This window comes from Quercus robur, chromosome 5 (genome assembly GCF_932294415.1).
Source record: "Quercus robur chromosome 5, dhQueRobu3.1, whole genome shotgun sequence".
NCBI classification, from domain to species: Eukaryota; Viridiplantae; Streptophyta; class Magnoliopsida; order Fagales; family Fagaceae; genus Quercus; species Quercus robur.
In genome coordinates, this window is record NC_065538.1 from 55452430 (window position 1) to 55478574 (window position 26145).

The 26145-nt window shown below is 34.3% G+C and overlaps 2 protein-coding genes across 2 annotated transcripts; one reads left to right on the forward strand and one right to left on the reverse strand.

Annotated features, from left to right (window-relative positions):
• The first annotated feature begins 17046 nt into the window (after positions 1-17046).
• On the forward strand, positions 17047-19888 carry LOC126726361 (bidirectional sugar transporter SWEET2a-like). The gene is made up of 6 exons (XM_050431593.1): positions 17047-17261; positions 17966-18002; positions 18095-18311; positions 18420-18578; positions 18667-18786; positions 19264-19888. The coding sequence occupies exons 1-6, from the start codon at positions 17201-17203 to the stop codon at positions 19372-19374; spliced, it is 705 nt and encodes a 234-aa protein (XP_050287550.1). The 5' UTR covers positions 17047-17200; the 3' UTR covers positions 19375-19888.
• A 2267-nt stretch (positions 19889-22155) lies between these two features.
• On the reverse strand, positions 22156-24858 carry LOC126726362 (cell division cycle protein 48 homolog). The gene has a single exon (XM_050431594.1). It carries the CDS (start codon positions 24698-24700, stop codon positions 22292-22294), a length of 2409 nt encoding a protein of 802 aa, XP_050287551.1. The 5' UTR covers positions 24701-24858; the 3' UTR covers positions 22156-22291.
• Positions 24859-26145: the final 1287 nt, after the last annotated feature.

Here is a 26145-nt window from a genome sequence, read left to right on the forward strand (position 1 = left end):
TAAGTCCTCTTATGCCTTGGAATATTGTTTTTCCTAATCTAGTTTTGATGCCTTGGTATGTTAAATTTCGAAATTTGATATACAAAAACTTTACCCATGCAGGGGTGGCAAAGCAATTGTAGTCATTTATTTCAAGCGAAGGTATACAATAAATTATTATCCTTCAGATTTAATAAACATTTTTACTTTATTTTCTTTTCTTGCTATTCACAATGACAGTTCTATCTAAGAATAATCTTTAAATTTTTCTTGGAAATTTATAAATTATTCTGTAATTTTAGGTGCTAGTGTTCGACTCTTAAATTCTTGATGGAACATTAACTTCTGTCATGTTATTGGCTATAAAGATGGGTTGAAACTTAGGATATGATCTATGTTACGATTTCCATACTCACTCTCACAGTCTTACTCCAATTGTAGGAATGCAGAGCTAGGCTACTTATCTTTTAGCAGGCACCAAAAAAATTCAAAAGGACTAGGTGTTTGGAACTTCGAAAGGAATCTCCTAAAATGATTGGTACTGATGGCTATAAAATTGGTTTTTAATAGATTAATGCAAAAAAATTTCGGGGGATTAGGCTTTGTCATACTTCTACAATCTTTTTTTCATAATTTTTCGTCCTTTTAGCTCATTTGTAACTGAAATCATTTTCTATTTTTGCTAAAAATAGCCTCAAGTATTGTTATTGTTGTTTCTGAAATTGATACAAAAATTTCCCCCAATAATGGTATCCACACGTATATGATTATGAATTTATTTATTTATTTATTTACAAATGGGGGTATCTAGACTTTGCAAGATGTTTTGAACTTATGATCTCATGAATAGCATAAGTCCTTAGAAACCACTTAGCCAACCCTTTGGGGTTATGATTATACATTTTGAGAAGGTTATACATGGGATAAGTGGAATTGATTCTTTCTTTGGGGGGGGTGGGTGGGGGGGGGAAGGGGAGGGGAGGGAGGGAGGGAGGGAAGCTCTGTAATTTTGATGAATTGATAGGATAAAAGGTTGTTAATAAAGGATAATGCCAGAATATGATTTTGTTGTCTCTTGATAAATAGTTTTCACCATCTTCGATAATAAGCTGGTTCCAATAATATGTCTAAATCATTTTTTGTCTTTCTAAACCTTTTCCAATAAAAACTGATAGTAATAGGAATAACTGATGGCCAGTAATGTTACTATTACTATAGAGCTTTTTTTTTTTTGTGGAGATAATTACAATATATTGCTATTCTTGGCACTATTGCTATAGAGCTTTTTTTAAATGATATTATTAATTGGACCAGGTTGGGTTTAAATTATATTATTAGAGATGAAAAAGTTCTTTTCTAAAGTTTAAGGATAGAAAGTGAAATATTTTCAATAATTTAGAGATGAAAATGAACTATTGAAAGAGATTAAAAAAAAAAAAACTTTTTAAAGTTTAAAGACGATTAGTTAAGTTAAGGGTCTAAAATAATATTTACAAGAACAAGGAAGGAGAACATTACAATGGATGCAAAGAACATGGCCACGAAAAAGGTGAAACAATTTCTAACCTTTATCCAAAAAAAAAAAAACTCAAGACAAAAAAATTATTTGAAAAATATAGAAATTAAATATTTAAAAAATTTTTTAAAAAAAAAAAAAAAAAAAAAAAAACCCCACCCAAAATGAATAAATGGACTTATTACAATAATTCTTTTAGCCCAATCATGAATTTCCAATTCCAACCCAGATTAGGAATACGGATTTTCTAAGATTAATGTGAATTTCAATTTGGTCTATATATTGATACTAGTTGAAGTCTAGTGTGTTGTACAGTTTTATCCAATCTTTATAAGCAAGCTATCATGTTTAGAGTTAGAGACTATGTTTGGATTGCGCGTTTGCGCGTCCACGTTCACTATTTCTGTGTTTTCCTTCTTTTTTTTTTTCTTTTTTTTTTTCCCCAAGCCGCAGTTGTTGACCAGATTTTCCATGAACAGTGTTCATGGACCCACAAATTACACTTTTTAGCAACTTTGTCATTAAAAATGGGTCCCACAGCACTATTTACACGTTTAAAAATTATTTCGCTACAGTGTTTTCAGTTTCAATTTTCAGTTTCAGCAAAAATAAGTTCAATCCAAACGGACCCTTTGGGTCCGTTTGGATTGAACTTATTTTTGCCCTATCACGAATTCCAACCCAAGTTATTCTTTTAGCCCTATCACGAATTTCCAATTCTAACCCAGATTAGGAATACGAATTTTTCTAAGATTAATGTGAATGTCGATTTGGTCTATATATTGATTCTAGTTGAAGTCCCATGTGTTGCATAATTTTATCCAATCTTTGTAAACAATCTATTGTGTTTAGAGTTCGAAAGTCTAAAAATGAATATTTAAAAGGTAGAACTCATGAATTCTTGTAATATATATCAAATAGAGACTAATAATTGAAAACAAATCGTACATCTTTGTTTACCGAATAGGTTGGAGGCTTCCTTGGATGTGAGTACTACTACAAAGTTATCTATGTTCATTGCTTTGTCTTCTTCCCCAAACCTTGGATGTGAGTACTACTACGTGGTAGCCAAAATTAAACATAATGTAAAACCAAAAAAATGTATTGGAACGAATCTTATAAATAAGTAAATAAATAAATATATAAATAAAACAAAAGGGGTGTTGAATCGTTGATAACTTGATATCATTTAAACGTATATAAAAAAAAAATAATAATAATAATAAAATCTGTGAATTTTGGGAAATGTGGTTCTTCAAGGCAAGATAAAATAATAAATAAAGAAAAATGAAAAAAAGAAAAAAAAAAAGAAAAAGGAGTTGATATCAGTTTTGAAGATTTTGTGTGTTATCCAAACAATTGAAAAAAAAATAGTAGAGATAAAATAATTGATAATAATTTAGTTGTTGTTTCTGTCTAAAAATTGCTACAATTAGGGTCTATTTAAGATTCGTTTATTTTGTTGAAATTGAAAATTTTTTGCTGAAAGTACTGTAAATAAAGGTAAAAATTAGCTGAAATAGTACAGTGAGACCCATAAATAGTACCAAATAGTGCAGTGAAGCCCATAAATAGTAGCAAAAATAAACTAAATAGTAAAATAAGTTGACTTTTTAATTTTTGCCAAACACACACTTTAACTTCCCTGTTTTGATATTTGGAATTTATGGGTGTTGCCGTGTTAGGGGCTTGGATTGAAGATTTTGTTGCGACTTTAAGAATTCGGAATTAATGGGTCTTGAGATTTTGCAATGAGGACTTTGGTTGAACCACACATGTAGTGTTTATTTACTGTTAGTAAACCAGGTATTGGAATGTTATTTTTCATGTCGGTTTGCAATGCTGATGAATACACTGATCAGCAAAATGTTTATTGTTGAGTTTTTTTTTTCATGAATCATATAGCCTTACATCAAAACGTGATGTTAATTGAGAATTTAATCAAAACCTTTAATTTTCAAGTTTTCTACGTGTGCAATCTGAATTCTGGGTTCTTTTATTTGAATTTTCAAAAAAAAAAAAAGTAGAATACATTTTTTTAGGTGAAATAAATCCTGAAAACTTTACAATTATGATTATTGCTAAGGGTTTTATGAACATTGTCTAAATATCAGTTTATTATAGCCTTTTGGTCTATGATATGAAATTCATTTTGACTAGTTTTTGGTGGGTGATTTTGTTTGTTACAAGTTTTGGTCAATATTTTGTAGCATTCGCATCATTATATATTTTTCTATTCCATTTCAGGGAGAGAGGGGAAGGAGATTGAAGTGAAAATCCGGCATAAAAGAATGATCATGTAGTCTTTTCACTTGAATTGTGTAAACATATTCTTTGCATCATAGATTACATTTGACTCATGCTCTAGGCCTGCAATTCATTCCTTATAGGATACAAACACTTCAGTCATATATTCATTTTTCTCTCTCCATGTCCTTAGAAAACATTTTTATCTTTTGCTATAAAAATATTATGATAGAGTTTTTCATGTGCCATGCATGTGCAACAGAACTAGTGTTTTAAGATATTTGATTAAACAAAATTACATATGACTATCGAACCTAGCTAACGAGTTGAGTTGGCAAGTTCTCAATGCCAATTAACAGGGTCGGCTCATGGCATTATGGGCCTAAAGTGGTTATTTTAAGAGATTAAAATAAAACAGATTTAACAGTGGAAAACATCATAGCGATAAACTTATAACATAATTCTCTTGGAAGGATGACTCAAAATTTGATACGTGTAAAATGAGTAACTATTTAGTTTAAAAACTCAGTTAATCTACCTCTACCTTGAATATAACAAAATGCCACAAACAGAAAAAGAGAGCATACAAGATCAGGTTTCACTTCTCAGTGAAGTGATTAGTACAAAAACAAAAAATGAATGGTGTAAACATTGTCCCCCAATCAACATGTCATTACTAAGGTATTCAATTAAATTTTTTTTTTTCCTTCTACATATTTTAGTTTCTGATAATCTTCTTCTCAAAAAAAGTTTCTCATAATCTTTTATGGGTTTTACTCTGGGCCTCTTATTAGTAGCTTTGAAATAAGCTTTAAATTTGGAATCTCAATTTGGAATAACCTTTATTTTATTTTTTGGTTTTTTTAATTGTATTTTTTTTTTTTAAAGCCAAAAACGACAAGGATTAGGATACCAAACAACGACACGGATTAGGATTTTATTAAGGGATAATTACAGTAAACCCACCTGGGGTTAGGCCCGATTACACTGTGCCTACCCGTGGTTCAAAACTTATCACTTTGCCCACCTGAGGTGCCTTCCGTTAGGGATCTATTACCCACCTCTCCGTTTGCCGTTAGAAAAACACATTTTTAAAGAAAAACAAACATAACAAAGATCAAAAAGTTAGGACTTTTTATTGCTTAAGAACTTGTTTGAGAACAAAACACAAGAATAACACAGATCAAATGCTATTCCTGATTAAAAGTGATATCATTGAGCATTTGTTTTTTTATTCTTGTTTTTTTTTATTATAGATCTCTCCAACTTTTATTCAAACCAAACCAAACCCAAAAAAAAAAAAAAAAAATTCCAGAAAACACAAGCCAAATCCCAGAAAACACAAGCCAAATTCCAGAAAATCATATCTCGCCGGCGGGATTGCGCCGTCGCGAGATCGCGATCGACGTTGCGATCTCGCGAACGCGAGATCGCGACGTTGATCGCGATCGCGCCGTCGCGAGATCGCGACGTTGATCGCGATCTCGCCTTCGCGAGATCGCGCCGGATCGAGATCGCGATCGACGGCGCGATCTCGCGAAGCGTCGCGAGATCGCGATCAACGTCGCGATCTCGCGACGGCGCAATCTCGTCGGCGCGATCTCTCGAAGGCGAGATCGCACCGGCGAGATATGATTTTCTGGAATTTGGCTTGTGTTTTCTGGAATTTTTTTTTTTTTTTTTGGGTTTGGTTTGGTTTGAATAAAAGTTGGAGAGATCTATAATAAAAAAAAACAATAATAAAAAAACAAATGCTCAATGATATCACTTTTAATCAGGAATAGCATTTGATCTGTGCTATTCCTGTGTTTTGTTCTCAAACAAGTTCTTAAGCAATAAAAAGTCCTAACTTTTTTATCTTTGTTATGTTTGTTTTTCTTTAAAAATGTGTTTTTCTAACGGCAAACGGAGAAGTGGGTAACAGATCCCTAACGGAAGGCACCTCAGGTGGGCAAAGTGATAAGTTTTGAACCACGGGTAGGCACAGTGTAATCGGGCCTAACCCCAGGTGGGTTTACTGTAATTATCCATTTTATTAATTATAAGAACCCAGAGAGACTCTCTCTCTTCTCATATAATTTGTTCTCTGTTCTTGAGGGAGGTTGTGACGCATGGATCCTGACAGCCACAAACGCAGACGAGGAGAATTTGCTTCCATGGATTCTCCTCATTCTCTGTTGCAGCCATCGTGCACAGTCATAGTCAAACGCAAACGCCCAATCACTACTACTACTACTTCTATCAACGATCTTCCCAATTGTGTATTGATGGAAATTCTGGCTCCACTGTCGTTACCAACTGTGGTGTTACATTGCAAGTGGGTATCAAAACGCTGGTTTGCTCTAATCTCTACTCCTTGCTTTGCTCGACGCTTTATTACACTACACCCACATGTACACCACCCGTTTAGCCTGATCTTCTACTACCTTGATTGCCACTTAAGCCGACGGCTCCTCATAACAACTAATTCTGAATCTGAATTGAAATCCCTGGCGGCTTATCTACACAATAAATGTGATCCTAATACTAGTTCACTTCAAGCTTGTTGTAATGACTTGCTGTTATGCCGCGTTAAAAGGGTGCAGCAACATTGTCCCCCAATCAATATGGTCTCTTACCCTATCATCAATCCAATCTCTAGACAATGTCTCGCACTCCCTCCACGTTTAGTTCCGCATTTTCCTCCTCATGGTTTTTTGGACATACGGCTTGGAATTATCAGCAGCTATGACTACAATAATGATAAACAAGTACAACTCAGTTCTAGTTTCAGGGTAGTGCTCATTCCTTGGTCCCGCACCAAGTTTACCACCCAATTTAAGGTACACATTTTCTCTTCCGACACCGGAGAATGGAGCGACTCTGTGGTTTTGTGTCCTCCCAACCTGTACGGATTTAACTTCTCTATCATCGCTTTACCCACTATCCCTTATAAAGGTTTTCTTTTTTGGTCTATTGATGGTGGCCATCTTCTCGGGTTTGATCCTTACAACAGTGCATGTTGTGTGATTGAGAAGCCTGTACAATTGGAGCAAGGCCGCAATCTCGATTGCCTTGGACTGTGTCACGGCTGCCTGAGGACATCTCAGGTCTCAGGGAGCCCTCATTGTAATGAGCATCCCTGTTTACGCATTTGGGACCTCATGGACTTTGACAGAAATAATAATAATAATAATAATGGATGCGGAGCAGGAGCAGGAGGCAAATGGTGTTTGAAGCACGAGCTGTATTTCAACCAAATGGTTTCAGAAAAATCTCCTTGGCTCACACAATATGTAACCAGCATGTTTCCTTCAGTCTCAGTGCTAGCTTTTCATCCCAATGATACCAATGTCGTGTATTTAATGATTCAATCGAAGGTTGTCTTTTGCAACTTGCAGAGCAGAACCCTGGAAGTCTTTTGTCATGTTCCTCAGAGAGAGCACGTTCATTATTTTACTTACCGTCCCTTATCCTTTGTGCTACCATCTTGGCCAACTCCCATTCCTTCTGTAAGGGATGCCATTGCAGACTACCCCCAATAGTCATTAATGTTATGCTGCTTTCGGGTTTCTGTATTATGGTTTCGATTTGCCTCTCTATTATTATGTTGCACAATGCTGTTATTGCAAAAATTTATAATTCCTGTTACTTTTTGGTTACTTTTAATTATCAAAATCTATCCTTTAATGTAATCTTTTGGTTTTGTTCATTTTTACTACTCCTGCTATCAATTTGCACCATTACTTCCATAATTATGTTAATTGCACTGTTTAATTGTTTGAGTTAATTTCTTAATGTGCATTAAGGATCCTATATATGAATGCTCCTTACCTTTTTTTTTTTTAGGTATGAATGCCTACTTACATTAAGCTCATCATTTGAGAACAATCAAGATTATTAATTTGTTCCTTCAAAAAAAGAAATATATATATATATATATATATATTTAATTAATTTGTTAGTATTTTTTGGAGTAAAATGAGCCGGTAAAGCTTGGCAAAATGGATCAACAAAATTGTCCTCATAGCATAGGCACTACATGGACCTATAATAACTGTTGAGAATGTTGCAGAGGTTTTCCTGTCAGGTCAGGTCTCTACTTCTGAAACTTCCTTTCATTTATATTATAAAATTACATGCTTTACTTAGAAGAGATCAATTTCTAAAGTATTTGAACCGCACTGTGGAAAAAAGATATCACACCCTCCTTTTAGCATCATTATTTATGAGTCAGTTATGCGGCACTTATTATTGTCCCACAATAGTTGCTATTGTTCTGATAATTTCCATGTTGAGTGCCAAGAGTTGGACAACCATTTACTATGTAGTTATCCATTTGTTGAAATATTTCATAGTCAGCTGATGAAAGGAACGTTTTTTCCTGAAGAGAGGGCAAATGAGATGGTTAATGTTTAAATGAGGTTAGGTGAATATATTTTACCAAACCCAAGCTGGTAGGCTATTTATGCTTGCTTTATTGCCACAGAAAGATTTGACTTGACAACCAATGTGCACATGAATGTCATATGACCTGGTATACAAGAAATTATTCTCTCATGTGTGTGCAACGATCTTCTTACATGAATTATATGCAGCCATATCATGACCTCCTCTTATCAGTTCATATGCTTGCCATCCTTGTAGACATATGTTATACATTGATTGACAAAGATAATGAGAGACCCGAGCTTCTCATTTACGGCCTATATATGGTATATGGTATAATTATTTTTACAGGTAGCCACTTCAGCTTGAGGTGTCAATATCATTATATATATACCTGTTTATTACTACCTATCAAAAAAAAAAAAACTGTTTATTATTGACAGATTATCTTTTGAAAGACATTTAATTGTTTATGAAATTTCATATCTTGAAATTATCACACCTAAGATAATGGTATTTTCTGTATTTATTCCTCCAAATTAGAACCACTGCCACCCACTATGGAATAACCTATCCAGCTAGTTAATTCTCTCCTTCTACGCATTTATTTTGAGTAACGGTGCCTTATTGGGTCCAGTCTAATTTTTATACCAAATGTTCTATCATGAAAGTACCACCTCATCTCCATCCATACATAGTAGTAGACATTGCTCTATAAGATTTTGAATATCGTTCTAATAAACTAAACATGGAATTTTATGAAAATTTCCATTTGGGACTAATACTAAAATTTACATTGCTAGTTTTGTCTCACTAATATTTAATGAGTAAGTTACCAGCCTATTTGGGCTAATTGGCTTGAGTTCCAACCAACCACCTAAGTTCTAGAGGATACCCATTGGGTTTATGAAGATGTTATTATCCTATGACCAATTCCTAAATCTTAGTTTGCATATTTATAATTTATTGCATGTGATATTATAATATTAAAGCACATTTGTTCTCCCAAAATCGTGCTTGATATAATTTTGGAGACTTAGTATCCAACAAAATCATCAGACTCTACTTTAGCCTTGACACTCTAAAGAAGCATATAATCTATAACTTCAGTCTTCACATATCATGGTATATTTCTCTTTGGTTCATATAGAGTGCACTTCGTCAAATGGCATCCATTATTGTGCAACATGCAATTTCCTATTTGTTGTCCATTGTCATTCCTAACAAAATGCAGTTTGGTTTATCGAAGTGACTCATGTTAAGTGTACAATTAGTTGAAGAAGAAGGAGGAGGAAATCACTATTTTGAACAGCAACGACCATGGTCAGAGCACTCTCATTCCTCTGGTTGTCATCAAACAGTGACTGCATCTTATCACCATTGAAACCTTAAACTACCCCAAATGCCGCTGCCTAATTGTTTGAGTTTGAGTTTGCACATATTAAGGTAAGAGTTTAAGTTTATTTTATTTTTTTAAGTGAAAATACTTTTATTATAAACCTAAAACATTTGCACTATACTAATGAAAGAACTTATGTCGATAGACTGTATACTAAAGCCTCTCCCCAAAATAATAATCAGTAATATAATAACTTCAAAAAAATCAGGGAAAGTGAATGGACTACTTACATCTAATAACAGCCACAAGGTTTGGATGAGAATACTTTATTCCATCAACAGAAAAACTCTTGTCCCCCATTAGTCCTATTTCTTTCCCTCAAATAGTCCACGTGAAACATGATGCATGACAGACCATTTGATGAAGGAGGTGTTTGGGGTAATTTATGGTTTCAATGGTGATAAGGCCTTGGGGCCCAGCAGATTTTCTATGGCATTTTTCCAATAGTGTTGGAGTATTTTGAAGGATGAAATAATGGTGGTGTTCCAGAATTTTCATACCCAAGGTATTTTTGAGAGGAGTCTCAATGCAACATTCCTTGTGCTTATTCCTAAAATAGTGAAGCTGTGGTGGTGAAAAACTTTCGACCTATTAGCCTAGTGGGTGGAATGTACAAAATTATTTCTAAGGCTTTAGCAAATAGGTTGAGAAAGTTGATGTATATTATCATTTCTGAGTCACTAGATGTGTTTGTTAATGGCAGGCAGATCTTGAATTCCGTGTTAATTGCCAATGAATTTCAAGACAGCAGGTGGAGGTCTAGGATTCCAGGGGTTTTATGTAAACTAGATTTGGAGAAGGCTTACAACCATGTTAGTTGGGACTTCGGACTTCCTTATTTATATGCTTCGGAGATGTGGTTTCTCAGAGAGGTGGGGGAAGTGGATTAAGTTTTGTATTACTACGGTGAGATTTCCATTATGATTAATGGTTTCCAAAATGGGGTTTTCGACAGTTTGAGGGTGTTGTGTTAAGGGGACCCTTTGTCTCCATTGTTATTTGTATTCGTGATGGAGGCTTTAAGTTGTATCGATCATGCTGTGAGACTGTGAGAAGGGGGTTGCTTTGTTGTTTCTCTGTAGGCATGCCAACTATTAATCTGCTGATGGTCTCCCATCTCCTATTTGTTGATGATACGTGAATCTTCTGTGATGCAGACACAAATCAGATTTTGCTCAATCTTCTGTGATGCAGATGCTAATCAGATTTTGCTCATTTATGGCACATTCTTTCTTGGTTTGAATCAGTCATGGGATTGAAGGTGAATTTGAGCAAGTCAGAGCTGGTACCAGTAGGGGAGGTGAATAATATGCAGGAATTAGTTGGCATTTTGGGTTGTAGAAGGGCAACGCTTCCAATGAAATATTTGGGAATTCCATTGGGTGCCAAGCTCAAGTAGAAATTGATTTCATTCTTGAGAAGATGGAGAGGAGATTGGTAGGTTGGAAGGGGATGTATTTGTCAGATGGAGATAAACTTAACTTTAATTGAGAGTACTCTTCCCTATCCTAGTGGAAGTGGCTAATCGCATGGAAGTTACTAAGGAATTTCTTATGGAGTGGTATTGATTAGGAACAAAAACTTCATTTGGTAAATGGGGCTCAGGTTTGAGACTTCATGGGGGTTTGAGACTTTTGGAAAACTTGAGAAGATTCAATCAAGCATTATTAGGAAAATGGTTGTGGATATGGAATGAGAAACATGCTATGGAGGAGGACCATTGAGGCCAAGTATGGGAGGTACTGCATTGGAAAGTGATCATGAAGAGTGGGCCAACCTATTGGGGTTTACTTCCCTGAATGGTGATATGGAGTGGGAAAGAAAAGTGTCGACCATTTAGGATGTGATTGTGGAGAGATTATTGTGGCAGGTGGGAAAGTGGGTGTTTTTGCTTCTGGTGATATACACAGGTGTGCATTTTCAGAATCAAGCCATCTACTTGAACAAGCTTGTAATCTGTGATCTCACGGAGACTAATTTTGGCAATGTAAGGAAAATGCTTGAAGCAGGGCCACCAAAATGGTTTGCTTGTCAGTGCTGCTTCTGCTTGTATGCTATGTGATGTGCCATTTTATCTAATCATTTGCTCCTGGCATCACTGCCGATTTTGTGGAGGTGGAGGAATACTTTGTGGTGAATGCGTAGAAGGAGATTACTATCTGCAAAGTTCTTTGTTGGGAATCCCTAATGGGTCTGTGATGTGTGCTGTGGCCGGCTTGAGTTTGTCCAGTAACCAACCGGACCTGACAGGCCTTGGTACTTTGCGATCCTGGGCTCTCTTTCCTTGTGGATAGTCCAATGAAAGATGAGATCTATGGCTATAAAGGCACAAAAAGAACTCAATAGCCGGATTTGTAAAATCTTACAATTGCAAACTTTTTTGCAATTGTGCTACACTGCCATTCTAAATGTAGGATGGCACTGTAGCACTATAGTAAAAATTATAATATATTTTAATTGATAAAGTGGAAGAGAGATGGGGGAGAAGAAAGAAAGAGAGTTGTATTGGAATATATTATATTATTTTAGTGGGTAATATATATTATTTTAATGAGTAGAATAGGAAAATAAAAGTTGGAAGGTTGGGTTTATTGTAAAATTATATGGTATAATTGATAAGGTAGTTTTTTGGATGGTAAAATAGGATAGAATGACATTTTTCATTGTGAATGCTCTAAGGCAGCAAACACAATTAGCACATATAGTATGGTAAGATTTTCAGTTTATTTTTTTTTTTTTTAAGTACAATTATTTTTATTAAAAACCATAAACAGATACAATTTTAGAAAATACTATGGAAAGATCTTATGTAGATCGGCTGTACTAAAGGATCTTCCGAAAATAATAATACATTAAGTTTAAAAAATCAGGTAAAGCCAATGGACTACTTTCAAGTTCCATCTAATAACAACCTAAAAAGTTAGGATTGCATGAGAGGCCAAAATTGGCTTTTTACTCCTTTCTCACAAACTTTCCATCAAAATATCTCATGTCTGAAACTAATTAGAAAAATGTCCTTATTTTGAAACTCGATTTTTAAAAAATCGAGTTATAGTGAACATGGATTTAGGAAAAAAATTTTTTTTTGGGGAACTCGAGTTCCATGTGAAGTACTTGAGTTCATGGAACCCGAGTTCCACTTGAATTTTTTCAAGGAACTCGAGTTCTATGAACTTGAGTACTTCACATGGAACTCGAGTTCAAGAAAAAAAAAAAAATTTAATTTTCAGTTCGCTATAACTCGATTGTCCAAAAATTGAGTTTTAAATTGAAATTCAATTTTAGAAAATCGAGTTTCAAAATAGGGACATTTCTCTAAATAGTTTCAAATATAAGGTATTTTATTGAAAAGTTTTGGCGAAAATGGCAAAATCCCATTTTGGCCTTGCATGAGAGTACTTTATTCGATCAATAGAAAGCTATTGTCCCTCACAAATGCACATGAAACATGATGGCACCGCATTGCGAGCTTTGTTCCTGAAAAAGGTATGTATCCTTTGCTGACATTGGAATAAAATAAGCACTCACTTAGGCACGACTCACCTTACACCAAAAACCAGAGGCAAAATCCCATAACTACATAGCCACTGAGCAGTGAATTAACATATGGTCTACATGCTCTTAATTTTGCTCACGCAGAAACACTAATCCAGTAATCCTTAATAATCTTTTTTACACTATAAGATTATCAACTGCAAAAAAAAAAAAAAAAAAAAAAAATCTCTAACTTTGGAAGCAGTCTCAACCATCAATGGTGCTCTTCAAACCAATTTTCTGATGGATTTGGGTTTAAAATTAGAATATGTATTTGTTAGTGTTTTATTCAAAGAAGGCATATTAGTTAAAGGAACTATCTTTCTTGTTTTGAGGTATTCCCCTCTTTCGAATTCTGTAGATTAAACTTATGTCTGGCTTCACTCATTACTTGAAAATGAAGAGAATAATTTGTATATTTATTTCTTTGTGAATTTCTTTTATTAATTTTTTAATATGGAGAAATTACAGTAAACTCACTTGTGATTTGGCCTGTTTTCATTTTGCCTACGCGTGATTTAAAACTTAACACTTTGCCCACCTATGTTTAGCTCCGTTTGGTCTCTGTTACCCACTTTAGCTTTTTTGTTAAAAACCAACTTTTACCACCAAAACATAACATAAGACAAACAAAATAAAAAATTAGGGTTTGAATTTTTTGAAAGAGCTTGGGTTATGGGGTTTTGAAAGTCAAAAACCAAAAAGAAAGAGATCATAAATAATTATAATTTTTTTAAGCAAATTTAACAAATTGAACCAAGATACCCAAATGCACACCACCCCTTCCCGCAAAGAAAAAGAAAAAAACCACCTTGGTTTTTTCCAAGGACTTGGGACTTAAAGGACTTTACATTGGACAGCAAAAGGGTTTGGAGAGAGAGAGGAGTTAGCTAACTCAGCCCAACTAAGTATGGTGTAACTAAGGAGAAGAGATTTAGATAAAAAGGAAAGAATCAAGTAAAAAAATTAATTAATTAATTAATTAATAAAAAATAAAAAACCTTGCATATATTATGTAAATAGCATGTGTATAGACAAGGTTTGATTGGGAAGGCCTAACTGGTTCCTAAACCCCAAGTTCCGTGCTTAACCACAAGTCCAAGCCCATTTAATAAATGACCACAAGCCCAAACCTGGATCTACCCATAGCTATTAAGCCCGCTTGACCCATGACACTCCAAATCCACACACAGTTAAGCCCAAATCAAATCCAAGATCCACAAGCCTATGTCAAGTTTTCAACAAAACCCAAGTACTCTTATTTACATAAATGCCACTCCTCTTCTTAAATTACACTTTTTACCAGCCAACTTTCAACAATTACACTTGACTCTTTTGAGTTTTGATTATTACCCAAATGCCTCTAAAACCTACCCCTAAAACTTTTCCAATTAGCAAAATTCCCCTAGAAATTTATAAAACTAATCAAAATTTCCAAAATTTAGAAAATTGAATTAATTGAATGCCCCCTATAACTTAACCAAATTACTCAAATACTCCCTAAAATTTTCCCAAATTTGAATTACTCACTTGAATTGCTCCGATTTAATATTGATTAGTCTGTTCCGATGTGTTGCTTTTAGAAAATTTGCTTTAATTTTTTTAGTTCTATTAAAATTTTTGTTTGAGTTTTAAACATATTTTATTAGGTTTGGATCACTCAATTTAAATTTTTAATACAATTGGCCTTTGTAGTATGTTTCTTGCTTGTAATTTTCTAATCTTATGCCCATTTGAGACCAAATTTATTCTTAAATTTCAAGTTTCATAGTTTGCAATAAGGGAATTAAAAGCGACCCAAACCACCATCAATGCAACTAACACAATTACGTTGTCATTTTCTTTCTTACAGGGAAAATCAATTTTAGATTTAGTTTTTAACGGCATTTGGCCATTGTTCATTAAAATCATAATTTAAAATTTTGGTTGGGTCTTGTTGGGTTCAACTGAATTGTGCATTTTTTTTTAATTTTTTTTTTTTTGTTTAAGAGAAATTCGAATAGAAAAGAAGTGTCAAACAAATTTGTGGGTTGAGAAAATACTACAAAAATATTTTTGAGAACAATTTCTCAAAAAAAAAATAAAAAAACTAGAAAATTGTATTTTAAATTTATTTTCTAAAAGTAAGGACCAGATAGGCCTGATGTAATTGGTATTATATCCAAGTATTACCCATTTTGTTAAACAATATTGTTCTCAATCTATTAAGTATTTTTCTAGCTTTATCGAATTATCAACCAAAAAAAAAAATACCATTAGCAGGACCTTTATCGAATATAGTACAATTTACATGGTATATATAGATTAAAATTATGGCCATCAGGACAAAAGAAAGTGCTGTGCCCTTTCAAAAAAAAAAAAAAAGAAAGTGCTGCGCCCAACCAACAAATAACTCTTTCTGTTGACCAAAAAAAAAAAAATATATATATATATATATATAAGTTTTTCTTCATCTATTTTTATTTTTATAATAACAAATATCTTAAAATACAGCATATTATTTAAAATAGTTCTGTGTTTTTTATATGGAATTATTATTTAAAATTATCTGAGAGCGATGGCTATTATGTCTCTGCATCCTGTGCTGAACGAAAATGACTAAAGATATTTAGATTGGACTGAACATTAGGGGCAAGAGAATAAAGCAGTTGTACACACCATCCGCAACCGTTTGTCCTCTAGCTAGAAATTGTGGGACTCCGGCTAGAAGCAACCAATCAGTGAGTTATTTTGTTGATTTACAGGATAAGATATTAGCTCAACATATAGACTTTGTAAAATAATATTCTTTTAATAATAATTATTTAAATTAAGTTTTGTTTTTAAATTGTTTGGGAATCAAACTTTTATTTTAATTAAATAAAAATTGTGTTTTGATAACATAATTTCATTTAAAATCGTAATAACTAGGGTAAATTTTTGATTTTAAAAAAATTACAATTTCAGGTATAGAAATCATGTTTTGAAAATAGAATTTTTATTATTATTTATTTTTATAAAAAGAGGGTTAGATTCCCAAATAACTTCAAAATATAACCCATTTAAGTTATTATTATTAAAATAATATTATTTTCAAATTGACCAATAATCAAGACCCATGAATTTTCTTGATTTGCTGCTTATAACTATTTGATTTCATTTAATTTTTCATATTCAGAATTTTTTATTTGTTTATAATTCCATAATTACAACTGAAAAGAGAAAATTTGAACTTTGATGGAGGTGTCATATAACTAGTTGAGCTACAATGACTTTTGGTAAATCAGAAAAATGAAATATCAAATGGTAAAAGCTCCCTCAATCACACAAGTACCTTTTTTCTTTTTTCATTAAAGCACATGACCCTTTTTTTTCTCCCTAGCTCAGAACACGTCTTTGCTTGACTAAAAAAACACAATAAAATAATGCGCACATTGATTACATGAATTTATTTTGAAGAGTGCAACTACCATGTTATAGCCCACAAGAAAGAAATTTATTGACTAGTAAAGTTGAATTATACTGTTGACTAGTAAATTATTAATTAGAAGACAAAGGTACACCAAACTTCAGCGATTCCCAATATTCGCATAATCTTAAACGCAGATGATAAACACTTTTTTTTTTGGAAAGACAGATGATAAACACTAGTGAGTAGACATTCACAATTTCACATCACTCTCTATTCTCAAATGTATTATTATTTTGTGGTGGGGTAACCAGTAACCAGCAAATAAAGCCTCCACTTGCAATCTATGCTATGACACCACAATTGTTAATGCAACTTTTGACCATTAAATTATATTAGGAGTCATTCTATCACTTAATTTTGAAGAAAAAATAAAGTATATAAATATATGTATATATATGACACAAACAATTGTACAAACTACAACGTATAATTATTATAAATTATTTTTTTTGCTAGGTAAGTGCGGAAGATAGCACCCGAACAAGACGTTACAAAGGAACAAGAGAGCCACTTGGCTACAAGGCCATTGGCAATTATTATAAAATTTTGGGATAGAGAAATTTAGTATTTTTATACAGGTACTAGATATACAAGCCTTCTTATGAGCCATTTATGTACAAAGGTACACAGGAGACAGGAGTCTAGGAGAGAGAGTTTTGGTGTGAAGTGATCAGTGAAGTTGAATATCTATCATTTACAGTCACAGATGTTTCCAACTGGGTTGTCTTCTGTCTATTCAGTTTGTGGTGATGCGGCCGGTATTGCTGGTATACTTCTTCTTCTTCTTCTTCTTCTTCCTGCCACTCTATCTGCTTCTTTATACTTCTGTGATATGCTTGAAATGAAGTTTTAACTTGTTTATAAGATATGGATGAAGCAAACTTATAGTGGCTTTTCTGACAAACTCTACAGTGTTTATGGCCTGTGATTTTGTCTTCTAAGACTTCTTTATTATTATGTTTATTTTCTTGCTTCTTGTTTCCATTTAATGAATTTGCCAAATATTTTCATTTGTTATCATAAATATGCATGGAAGAGAAAGGTGAAAACCTCTACTGCAGTGTTCTATCCTAAAGGATAAGTGTTATTTGGGTTAAGATCATAGAAGGCTAATATACTATATTTGTGACCCCTAAGAGCATAATTTCCAATTGAATTTGAATTGGTTCATTGAGTTGATTGTATGAGTCCATTGAAATGAAAAGGGGAAGAAATCACACAGTTCATCCTATCTTAGCAGTTAATGGAAGTGGCTTCCAACTGTTATGTAATGGCATTGTTGGTCACTTGGTTGTGAGAATTCTGTACTGCTATGCACAGATTAAATCCATCCAACATCCTTGGTGGTACTCATCTCTATGCATCCTAAATGATCTCTTAGTCTTCACTAGAAAATTTGATTTCATCTTCTTATTACTTGTTTAGGTCAACTATGTTTCTTAGAAATTCTAAAACCTATTTGTGATTGCAGGAAACCTCTTTGCTTTTGCGCTGTTTCTGTCACCCATGTAAGTTGTTTAAAACATTTACTCGAAGAAAATAAAAATGAATGGATTTCCAGTCTAGATTCACTAATGAACTTGATTGCTATGTTTTTCAGACCCACATTTAAGAGAATCATCAGAAACCAATCAACAGAACAATTTTCAGGGCTGCCTTATATATACGCCTTCCTCAGCTGCTTGATCTGCCTTTGGTATGGCATGCCTGTAGTGTCACCTGACATTATATTGGTTGCTACAGTCAATTCAATTGGGGCGGTTTTCCAATTAATCTACATAATCATCTATATTACATATGCAGACAGAGCTAAAAAGGTAATCATTACCCCGTAATTCACCTGCACCTCTTCTTAGCAGTGAAATTACATGCCTTTTATGTAATTCAGTATGATTATCTAATTGTCTGTTAAATGTCTCTTGCAGCTGAAGATGTCAGGATTGCTCATAGCAGTTTCTGCCCTATTTTTGACCGTAGTATTTCTAAGCATGACATTTTTTGACTCTTATAAGAGGCAAACTTTTGTTGGATATTTGAGTGTTATTTCACTCATTTCCATGTTTGCTTCACCGTTGTTTATCATTGTAAGTTCTTGTGTGACAATTTAACGCATTTGGATTATAGCTGGGAAAGTTCCTTCTCCCTCATATGGTTTCAAATATTTTATGCCAGAAATTGGTGATTAAGACAAGCAGTGTTGAGTTCATGCCGTTTTACCTTTCCCTCTCAACCTTCTTAATGAGTCTATCGTTTTCCATATATGGAGTGTTCAAGTATGATCCTTTCATTTATGTAAGTATTATTCTTCCTGCAGAACCAGGAATCTTTTTCATTTTTCTGATCTTGTCCTTGTATGCCTGCTAAATAGAGGAAAGACAAGGAAAATAAGAACCTTAAAGTAATTTATAGTCAGATCCTTCTTGTTCACATTAGTTAAATACTGTTGCAGTAATGTTTTGAGTGTTACTCTTAATGCTGGAGCATTGTCCTTTACTTAGAACTTAGAACCCACTTTTTTTTCTTAGTGTTTGACTACGCCTATATATATTATTTTGTTGGGTGGGGGGGGGGGGGGGGAGGGGGGTGGAATTCCCTTATTATATACTATTTATGGTATTATACCCATAGTACAGCTCAGTTTATGTTCTCCAGTGCTTTGCAAGATTCATTAACTGAATCAATGACCCCAGAAGTCCAAGATACCCCCCCCCCCCCAAAGTTTTTGTAAGTGATCATTTATGTTTCTTAATATCTATTTTTTGGGTGCAGGTACCGAATGGAATTGGAACAATTTTGGGGCTTGTTCAATTGGTGTTATACACCTATTATAGCAATACAATTGGAGAAGACAAAGAACCTCTAACAAATGCACATGCTTGAATGGATCCACTGGTGGAATATGGTGAAGCTTCACACCAAATGTCTTCTTCTATCTATCTAGTGAAAAATTGGCAACCAGATTTATAAAATTAGAACGAAATTGTTAATACCATGTAAACTTCAACATTGAAAACTATGGATGAAATGGGAACAAGAAAATGGAAGACAGATAAGGTATGGACCACTGAATTTTCAAGTACTAAAGAGTTCTCTCCTTTTTGTATGTCAGAAATTAGTAATTGAGCATCTGATACTCAATGTGCAGCTCCTTGTGCTGCTTAAAGCAGCGTAGACAAAGTCATTTACAAAACAATGGCTTGGCTTGGTTGGTGTATTTGTCACACAAGGCAACTCAATAAACTCAATAATGCTTCATGTATTATGTTAAACAGTCACGTTTACCATGTTGAATACATGTATATCATCGTGACATATTAGGGGTGTATATACCAAGCCTTGAGTATTGATGAATTTTAACATTTATAATGATTTTTATTAGCTTGTTTTAATGCCACATTTATTTGTCTATAACTCCTCCAAAATTATAGACACCCTAAATCACATTATTTTGTTGCATGATCTCTCATGATCTTGGCAAGTAGGACTGTGCAAGATATAATCACTTAATCTCTGATTGCAAGATTTACAGAAACAGACTTTGCACCTGCATATTTGTAGAGTATAAAAGCTTGCATTAATAATTCGTCAGAAGGTGATCACAAGCCTTATAAGAGGTTGAGAATCAATGGCATGTCGTAAAGTAAAGGATAAAAGCATAATCACTATTTTACAGAATTGGAAAGGGTTAGAACCACTAACTGTTATTTTAATTTGGTTAGATTGGTAAGAGCAACTAGCAACCTGCCAATGAGATTATTAGCACTAAGAATGTTGTGGTCACCAAATGAAAAGTTCAGACCAATTCAACTTACTTAGTTTTGAATGAATAAGCAAACAATTGAAAATTTAATGATGAATTATCCAATGTGATTTGGAAATGAATAAAAGGAAAGAAAGTAAGAAACACTGACAGATTCTCCAAGTTAGCTAGATTCCCAATTTCAAGGGGGCAATTCCAGAAAACAGGTTGCTCTCTATGCTCCTCAAAATATAATATTCTTTAATGTTAAAGTTTTGCTAAACCAAATCAAATTACAATGCAATTTGCAATTTTACTATATAAATAAGGGTGAGTAAGAAAGACATATATATATATATATATATATGAGGGGTAATGTTTCCCAGGTAGCTTGGGATTGGTGCTGATAAATTGTTTGCAGTAATGGTCCTGCATCGAATGAGTTTAATTTATAAGAATGAGCATATACGGGCTAACCATGGACACTAATTGAGAACTAAGTTATAGATATTCTAACTTTGTAGATGCCCATTCAGGTGGAATTGCCCTAGAAACGTAGTTTCGAGTGAGACCACTTCAAGCAAGAGGGAAGTGTGCTATTAAATTTGAACCTTAAATCAATTTTCACATGCTAATAAGTAAAACAGATAATTCGTTACTCTTTTAATATCTTCTTTGAGGTTTAGCTTTGCCATGGATGATGGAAGCACACCATCAAGATCCTGCCTTCAAGAAATCTATAATAAAAGGATAATTTAAGGTAAAATATTGAATGTGTTCTGATTATTTGGAATCCCATCAGTATGTTTTTAAGCCAAAATCTACTAGAATATGAATCATATTCACGTATATCGATTCCATACATGAAAAAATGAGCAGTCTATGAGTGAACATGACAATTTTGCACCCAATCTCCTTTGTATTCTAAAAACATGATGAAGTTTTATGAGGCATGCATAATACATTTTTGATCTCCGAGAATAAGATGACAAATGGTTTTATGTGGCAGACTATCTAGAGCACTAATAAATCTTAATAGAACCTTTGCCACAGCATAGTTCACACAATATTCTCTTGCCAATCTACATCAAAGCACCATTTGATGACCTGCCTCATTATTAGCTCCCTTCTAAGCCATCTCTCGGTGCCTAACCTTGTCTCTTCTGATATGTAATCCTCAGTTGGATTCATAAATTTTTGAACTGCTTACATCCTTTGGACTGTCACAAATGACATATGACATGCTTACAATTTTTTTTCATACAAACACAGTGATATAAAAATAAATAAAAATACTGCAGAAACTACTATCAATAAAGCCTGAGATTTTCAATTGCAAGCAACATTATGGGGATAATCTATCCAATGAATAAAAAAGGCTGAGAAAACAATGAACTGGAAAGTGATATGATCTTGCTGCATTGCACGCAAGGACACAAAGACTCTTCTACAGTCTACACCACTGGGAAGTGCAAATATGGTTAGATACCTCTTTCGCTTTGTTGCCTTATGTTGTTAAGTTGATTAATGGTTATTTAAAATCAGTGGAAAACCACCCCAATCAAATTGACTGTAGCACCCAATATTGTACGGCATAAAAGGCACATTAGGTTAGTAAGGCTAGGGTGGTAAACCATTCTATAGGAGCTAATATATCAGCTAATTCTTAGGATTTTTCTATTAACCAATCCCTTAATGTGGCTCTGGAAAACAGAAAACACAAATATATGAAACACAGATTTTGCTTATAGCAAACACTTCAGTAGTGTTTAGGCATAAAATGCAGTAAGAGTAGGTGGTAAAAATTGCAAAGACCAGAAAAAGGAAGTTTTTCTAAAGATAAAATATTGCATCATATCGAATCACTTGTTGCAATAACTAGTTAAACAATTACAATCACTACAATTTTGAGTCAAAGCAAATTCATTAAAGCTATAATCCATTATAGAGAAAACTAAATTTAAAATCCTATAAGACCTCTCCTAGTACATAGAACTGTATGATCCTGATTATCTTGATATCAAAGAAATACAAAGAAAATAAAACATTATTAAGCAACTAATCATATAAGTCAGCATCCTCAATCCCATCAGCTGAAGATGCAAATAGATTTGAATCATGGGGTGTTCTTCCTGCCTCTGAAAACTTAAAATCTGACCCAAAACCCCTTGATTGCTGCAAATTTTGAGCAAAAGCTCGATACTTGAGGATGTCAGCATCACTCACACTCCTCCTGGCAAACTTCAAGGACTCCTCAAAGTGAGCTGCCTTGATCTCAGCAACTTCATTTTCTGATTCCTCTTCCACAGCGTCAATTTCCCTCTTTTCCCTCTCAATATCCTTCTGAATGTCCTCTCTAATGGCATATTTGCAAGCCCTCTGGCATATTTCTGTGATATCAGCACCACTAAAGCCTCCAGTAAGCTTAGCAAGAGCCGTAAGGTCAACATCTTTTGACACAGGTGATTTCCTTAGACAGGCTTTGAAAATCTGAAGCCGTGAACTCTCATCTGGAAGAGGGATATAGATCAGTTGATCAAGACGACCAGGTCTTAGAAGTGCTGGGTCGATTATATCAGGCCTATTAGTAGCTCCAATGACAAAGATAGTTTTCTTGGATGATAACCCATCCATTTCAGTTAAGAGCTGGTTCAAAACTCTATCAGCAGCACCACCTGCATCTCCAATTCCATTTCCTCTCTGAATAGCAATGGAGTCAAGTTCATCAAAAAACAGGACACAAGGTGCAGACTGACGAGCCTTGTCAAAAACATCCCTAACATTGGCCTCACTCTCTCCAAACCACATTGTGAGTAACTCAGGACCCTTGATGCTAATAAAATTAGCCTGACATTCATTAGCAATAGCCTTGGCCAAAAGGGTTTTCCCACAACCAGGAGGACCATAGAAGAGAACTCCTCTAGATGGTGACATTCCAAACTTCTCAAACTTCTCGGGATGCTCCACTGGATATTGAACGGTCTCTTGAAGCTCCCTCTTGACACTCTCAAGTCCACCAATGTCTTTCCAACTAACATTGGGCACTTCCACAATAGTTTCGCGCAAAGCAGAGGCAGTGCTAGTTCCAAGAGCACCACCAAAGTGATCATTGGTGACAGCCATGGAGTTGAGAACCTCAGCATCGATGGTTTCATCTTCCATGTCAATCACATCCATTTTTTCTCTAATACATTGTAGTGCAGCTTCAGTACAAAGAGCTGCAAGATCCGCACCCACATGTCCATGAGTTTCCTTGGCCACTCTTTCCAAATTCACATCTTCAGAGAGCTTCATCTTCTTGGTATGGATCTGAAGAACCTCAAGACGCCCAACTTCATCTGGAACACCAATATCAATCTCTTTATCAAACCTCCCAAACCTTCGTAATGCTGGATCAATACTATTAGGCCTATTGGTAGCTCCAATAACAATAACATGTTCCCGAGAATTCACACCATCCATTAATGTCAAAAGCTGTGAAACAATCCTCCTCTCTATCTCTCCACCGGTCTTATCACGCTTGGGAGCAATAGAGTCAATCTCATCAATAAATATAATCGCAGGAGCATTCTTCTCTGCTTCAGCAAAAGCTTTCCTCAAATTACTCTCACTCTCACCAGCCATCTTGCTCATAATCTCGGGCCCATTAATACAGAAAAAGAAAGCCCCGGTTTCATTAGCAATAGCCTTTGCAATAAGTGTCTTGCCAGTGCCAGGAGGTCCATATAGCAGAATTCCCTTTGGAGGCTTCACTCCAATAGTCTTGAAAAGTTGTGGATGCCTTAAAGGCAATTCCACCAACTCACGAATCTGAGCAAGTTGCTTCCTAACTCCGCCAATATCATCATAACCAATCTCATCCAATCTTTCCTCATCTTCTCTCTTCAAAGCCTCTCCTTCACAGTAAACTTCGGTGTCGGGTGCAACAATGCAATACTCTCCAGGCTCAGTCTCCATGACCTTAAACTCTACGCTTCTCATTCCACCTCTCACAACAAAAAGATCACCTTTCCTCACGGGCCTATACATGTCCATAAAGTAAGGCTTCAAATACGCATCAAAAAGACTCCCAGTAAGACCTTCAATGGTATCATCAAGAGGAAGAACATGAACTTTGTTACCATACTTAACATCATTGCATTGATGCAACGAGACCCCATCACCAAGCCTGACTCTGAGGTTAGACCGCACCACCTTGTTCATGAAAACCTTGGACTTGTCACAAGCCTCATCCCCGAGAACAACGCAAACCGTGTCCCGTCTCTTCTTGCCCTTGATCAAGACAGCATCACCATGAAAGAAGTTGAGAGTGTTCATGGTATCAGGGTGTAGTAAGACGACAGAGTTGTCGTCGTGGTTCTTGGATTCGTCCACGACCAATCTATTGGGAGCTTTCTTGTTGGTGTTGGGCTCGGCGTCCCTTTTTCTTTTGAGGGAATGCATGGATGTTGATGCTTGATCGGCCATGCTCAGAAAACAGAGAAAGGACTAACTAGAAGAAACTATGGAGAGAAGAGAAAAAAGAAAAGAACAAGAGTACTATAGACTAGGTGTGTGGGGGAGTGGGAGAATTTATAAGAACAGCTTCTCATGGTTTTTCTTAGCGAACAAGTTTCTCATCCTAATCAAAATCGAAGTCGAATTCACGCTATTCCTAACAAGTTTCGGAGTTTCTCGTGGTTAACCAACCAAGTGGATTCGGAATTCGAAATTGTTTCTCAAGTCGGTGGTTCCTGAGTGGATTTATTTTATTTTTTTATTTTTTTGAATTTATAGATTAGCTGATTTGGTCCCATAAATTTGTTCTCTCTTAAAAATACGTGAATTTTTATTTTTTCCACTCAAGTGCAAAATTTTTTTATGAAATTAATTCAATTTTAAGCATTTGTCAAACTCCAATATTTTGGGTAGTTATGGAGAAGAGAAAATTAAACTATGTTTTCGCTCTTTCAACTAATATGAAAGCTATTAAACAAAGATGTTAGAGGAAGAAAGCTCTGTTTAGAGAGAGAAAATTTTGCTTAGAGTGAAAAAAGTTATTGTCAAAAAATATCAAAATCGATCACCTAAGTAAAATACAAAATTTATTAATGTTTCCTTTTTCTCTTCTCCAAGATTACTTTTAAACTAAAATGGCTTCATAAGTTTAGGACTTTAATTGACAAAATTATAAATTCAAAACTTAATCTATGTACGGGTGGAAATTCATGTTAGCAGTTTGTGTCCATGTCGTGTCGAGGTATAGGTATTTGAATACATGGCTCAACCTTAACTTGACCTATTTAATAATTGTGCCAGACTTCCTCAACCCCAACACAACCCATTAGTTAACATCAATGATTATTTTGACCCCCATAATTTTTTTGATCGAGTCAACCTTAACTCAACAAAATTGATACATGTCAACATTAGGAACCAAATTCGTAATTTACCCTAAAAGTTTAGTTGTGTTATGTGAGTCAATACAAATATTATCAATTGTCATAATTTCACCAAAGGGTTAATTATGAGAACATTAAAATTATTATCATAGTTTACGAAACTCAATCACTAATTAAGAAAAAAAATTAAAACTCAAATATTAAAGTATTTACAATATTTAAAAGCATTTTCATTACTTATTTAATTTTTTTTTAGAAAAATTACTCATTTAAACTTTTAAGGTACAATATATGTAGGAGGTTTTGTGAAAATAAGACCATTTCAAAATATATGGACCGTTTTCCCCTATTACAAACTAAATGATGAAATAGGGAACAATAAATAAATCACTTAAAAGAGTTAATAGGTTTAGTTAGCTTGGTAAAGTTTCTTATCATCAAATAAAAGATATGGGGTTTGAACTTTGTTTACATAAAAAATCAATTGATATTTTTGCTTAATGATAAAGAACAATCATTATGGAGTAGACA